The following is a 4064-nucleotide window of genomic DNA, read 5'->3' as shown; positions in this document are numbered from 1 at the left end:
ACCTTTGGTTAGTTTAGGACGTGGGTTTTCTTTTTATTCTTGACTCGACCTTTAGGAACTAACGACACCTAGGGGGCCGATCAAGTTTTGGCGCCGTTGCCGGGGAACGGCAACATTGTTTATTGCTTAGTTATCTTGTTTTTCAATTGTTTTCTACTTCTATCCTTCTATTTTTCATTTATTTCTCCGTTGTTGTCATTCGCTAATTGTCTGCTTAGCTGTGTTGAATGCTTAGAAGATCACAGGGACCACCTACTCACGACCTCGATCTCGACATTGACCGCACTCTAAGGCGAGTGAGGAGACTATTTGTTGAACAAACGGGCGAGGAGGAGGAGTTCTTTGATTCTTCTAGTGATATTTCTTCAGACATGGGGGATGCCAATGGCGCTCTTTTTGGTGACTTTGGTAATCCGGGTAGTCATGAATTGCAATGTGGGATTCTACTTCCTACAACGGAAACAAATTTCACGATCCACCCGCACTACACTCAAATGGTGCGTGGAGATCAATTTTCTGGAGCAGCTCATGAAGATCCGATAGAGCATTTGGACAAATTTCTCGAGACATGTGCTTTAATCCAAACCAACCAAGTCACTCAAGAATACATCCGGATGCACCTTTTTCGGTATTCGCTCACAGGCAAGGCTTATAGGTGGCTCAAAAACCTAAAGCCCAGCTCGTTGGCCACATGGAGAGACACGGCCAAAGATTTCTTGAACAAGTTCATTCCCGAAGACAAATCAACCGAATTGAGGCAGAAAATTTCATCATTTAGGCAAGAAAGGTATGAATCTTTGGGGGAAGCTTGGGACCGGTTTAAAGAGTATGTGAGAGCTTGTCCACACCATGAGTTTGACAAGCAACTTCTCATCAAGTTCTTCTATGATGGTCTTGACGACATACCCAAGCAAAATTTGAATTCCGGATGTGGTGGACATATTAGCAAGGTGCCTCAAGCTCAATTGGAGGACACCATAGAGGAAGTTGTGAGGTACTATTCTACGAGTGGTGGAAGAAGAAGAGGTGAAGAGAGAGCTTCGGGCAAATTCGAGCTTGATCAAGGTTCACTCAAGGCTCTTATGGAACAAGTCATTGACAAGAAGCTGGGAAATAGCCAAGGGTCTTCATCTTCCTCCACCAATCAAGTACACTCTTTCTCTTGTGAGAATTGTGGGGGTACCAACCATGATATATCATATTGTGGTGGTCGAGACCCCGAACATGTAGCGGCAATGGGGTACATGAACAATCAACGTGATAATTGGAGAGCCCCCAATGCCAATTATGGTAATAGATTTCAAGATGCAAGTGGCCCAAGCCACAACACGGGTCAAATGGCTCCCTTTCCAAATCCAAATGCTAGCAATCACCCTAGAGCACCATTCAAGCAAGGACCACCCAACCAATTTCAAAATTTCCAACCCAACCCTTCCATGCAAAATGACCCTAATCAACAAATGATCATGGAAACTCTCAATAGAATCCAATCAAGCCTATCCGCCATGGATCAAAGAATAACCAATAGTGAGCGAAAAGCGGATCAAAGGCATCAAGAGGTCACCGCACATCAAAAGATGATGGATAATCAAGTGGCTCAACTCGCCGAGAGGGTGACCAATCTAGCCAATGAGAAGCTCCCGGGCCAACCTACTACCAACCCGGCTACCACCCATCATATCAAAGCTATCTCTCTTAGGTCCGGAAAGTCTTATGAGGGGCCTAGGAGTGATCAATCGGAGCACAACAAGGAGGGTGAAGAGCAAGAGGTTGAGGAGGTCCATGGAGATAACCAAGGTCAAAGAATTGAGAATAGTGTTGAAGGAGGCATTGAGAAGAAGAAGGGTGAAGGTAGTGAAAAGAGTAAGGAAGTTGGGAAAGACAAGCAACCATCAACATCTTATCAACCATCAAGGTTTGAACCACCACCGCCTTATCCCGAGAGGATTGTTGAGAGGAGATTGAATGACAAGTACAACAAGTTTATGGCTATGCTCAAGTCACTTCACATCAACATTCCATTCCTTGAAGCCATGACTCAAATGCCACCCTATGCAAAATTCCTCAAGGAACTCCTCTCCAACAAAAAGAAGCTAAGTGATGAGTGTATCACTCTTCCTCATCAAGTTAGTGCCCTAGTGCAAAGAACCTTGCCTACCAAGCAATGTGATCCGGGAAGCTTCACTCTTCCGGTCAAGATTGGTGATATGGAGACCACGGGTGCACTAGCCGATCTTGGGGCAAGTGTGAGCCTCATGCCACTATCCATTGCAAAGAAGCTCAAGTTCGAGATGATACCTTCAAGAAAGGTGATTCAATTAGCCGACCGGTCCACAAAATTCCCATGCGGTGAGTTAGAAGACGTTCCTATCAAGATTGGGAATTTGTTTGTGCCTTGCGATTTTGTGGTGATGGATATGGAGGAGGACCCTCATACTCCTCTTATCCTTGGAAGAGAGGCACTCAAGACCATGGGAGCGGTCGTCAATTGCAAAGATAATACCATTACATGTGAGGTGGCCAATGAGAAGTACAAGTTTGAATTCTCAAAGACTTTGAAGCAACCTATGGTAGAGAAGATTTGGCGGGTGGACTTGGTGGACTCCGAACTTGATGAATTGGTGAAGTCTCATGAGGTATTTAAAGACAAGGGTGATGAAGACCTCCCATGTGAGGAGGTGGGTGAAGGAGAATCTTTGTGTGCCTTGGAGGTTGAAAGCCTTGAAGGTGAAACTCATCCCGAGACTCAAGGAGCCGTGGATGAGCTCCCATCGATCCAAAGTGAGTCTAAGGAGGAGAGTTCCACGCCTCCTCCCAAGGTAGAACTAAAACCCCTCCCTCCTTCTCTCAAATATGCTTATTTGGATGATGATTGCTTATATCCTATTATTGTCAATGCTAACCTCGATGACACCTCATTGCAAAAATTAATTGAGATTTTAAAAAAATATAGGAGTGTTATCGGGTATAGCATTGATGATATTAAGGGGATTAGCCCTAGCTTGTGTATGCATCGCATTCATCTTGAGGATGATCATGCCTCTTCCATTGAGCCTCAAAGGCGGTTGAATCCGACTTTGAAGGAAGTGGTTAAGAAGGAAATCCTCAAACTACGTGAAGCGGGGATCATTTATGCTATCTCCGATAGCAAATGGGTGAGCCCGGTTCATGTGGTTCCCAAAAAGGGAGGCATGACCATCATACAAGATGACAAGGGGAATGATATCTCCACCCGCACTGTCACGGGGTGGAGAATGTGCATTGACTATAGGAGGCTTAATAAAGCCACTAGAAAAGATCATTTCCCCTTGCCATTTATCGATCAAATGTTGGAAAGGTTGGTGAAGCATTCACACTATTGTTTTCTTGATGGTTATTCGGGTTTCTTTCAAATCCCAATTCACCCGGATGACCAACATAAAACAACCTTCACTTGTCCATTTGGGACATTTGCCTACCGAAGGATGCCCTTCGGATTGTGCAATGCCCCATCGACTTTCCAACGATGTATGACAGCAATCTTTTCTGATATGATCGAAAATGCAATAGAAGTTTTCATGGATGATTTCAGTGTTTGTGGGTCGTCTTTTGACCTATGCTTGCACAATCTCGAAAAGGTTTTGAAGAGGTGTCAAGAGACGAACCTTGTGTTGAATTGGGAAAAGTGCCATTTTATGGTCGAGGAGGGCATTGTCCTCGGGCATAAAGTGTCCATTAATGGTATTGAGGTAGACCCGGCAAAGGTCTCGGCGATAGAACAGCTACCCCCACCATCATCGGTGACCGGGGTACGTGCCTTCTTGGGGCACGCCGGCTTCTATCGCCGATTTATCAAAGATTTTGCACAAATAGCGAGACCTTTGACGAGTTTACTTCAAAAAGAGGTGGAGTTCAAATTCGATGATGCTTGCACTAAGGCATTTGAAACCTTGAAAAATGCTTTAGTGAATGCGCCTATAGTGCAAGCACCGGATTGGGAACTCCCATTTGAGCTAATGTGTGATGCGAGTGATAATGCAGTTGGAGCAGTCCTTGGGCAAAGGAAAGAAAAGAAATTGAATGTG

The 4064-nt window shown here is 44.8% G+C and overlaps 1 protein-coding gene across 1 annotated transcript; it reads left to right on the top strand.

The window, feature by feature from the left end:
• Positions 1-227: 227 nt before the first annotated feature.
• LOC110711466 lies at positions 228-2823 on the top strand. The gene is made up of 2 exons (XM_021889846.1): positions 228-2636; positions 2728-2823. The coding sequence occupies exons 1-2, from the start codon at positions 228-230 to the stop codon at positions 2821-2823; spliced, it is 2505 nt and encodes an 834-aa protein (XP_021745538.1).
• The last annotated feature ends 1241 nt before the right edge of the window (positions 2824-4064 follow it).

The sequence above is a fragment of the Chenopodium quinoa genome, unplaced genomic scaffold (assembly GCF_001683475.1).
Source record: "Chenopodium quinoa cultivar QQ74 unplaced genomic scaffold, ASM168347v1, whole genome shotgun sequence".
NCBI classification, from domain to species: Eukaryota; Viridiplantae; Streptophyta; class Magnoliopsida; order Caryophyllales; family Amaranthaceae; genus Chenopodium; species Chenopodium quinoa.
The sequence above is the reverse complement of the archived record's forward strand: the minus strand, read 5'-3'. Positions and strand labels throughout refer to the sequence as shown.

Excerpts from the sequence above, each read along its gene's own strand:
- LOC110711466 (XM_021889846.1), top strand. The coding sequence starts at position 228 with ATGCTTAGAAGATCACAGGGACCACCTACTCACGACCTCGATCTCGAC. Across the intron at positions 2,637-2,727 it reads AATTGGTGAAGTCTCATGAG|GTGAAACTCATCCCGAGACT; the intron begins GTATTTAAAGAC and ends AAAGCCTTGAAG.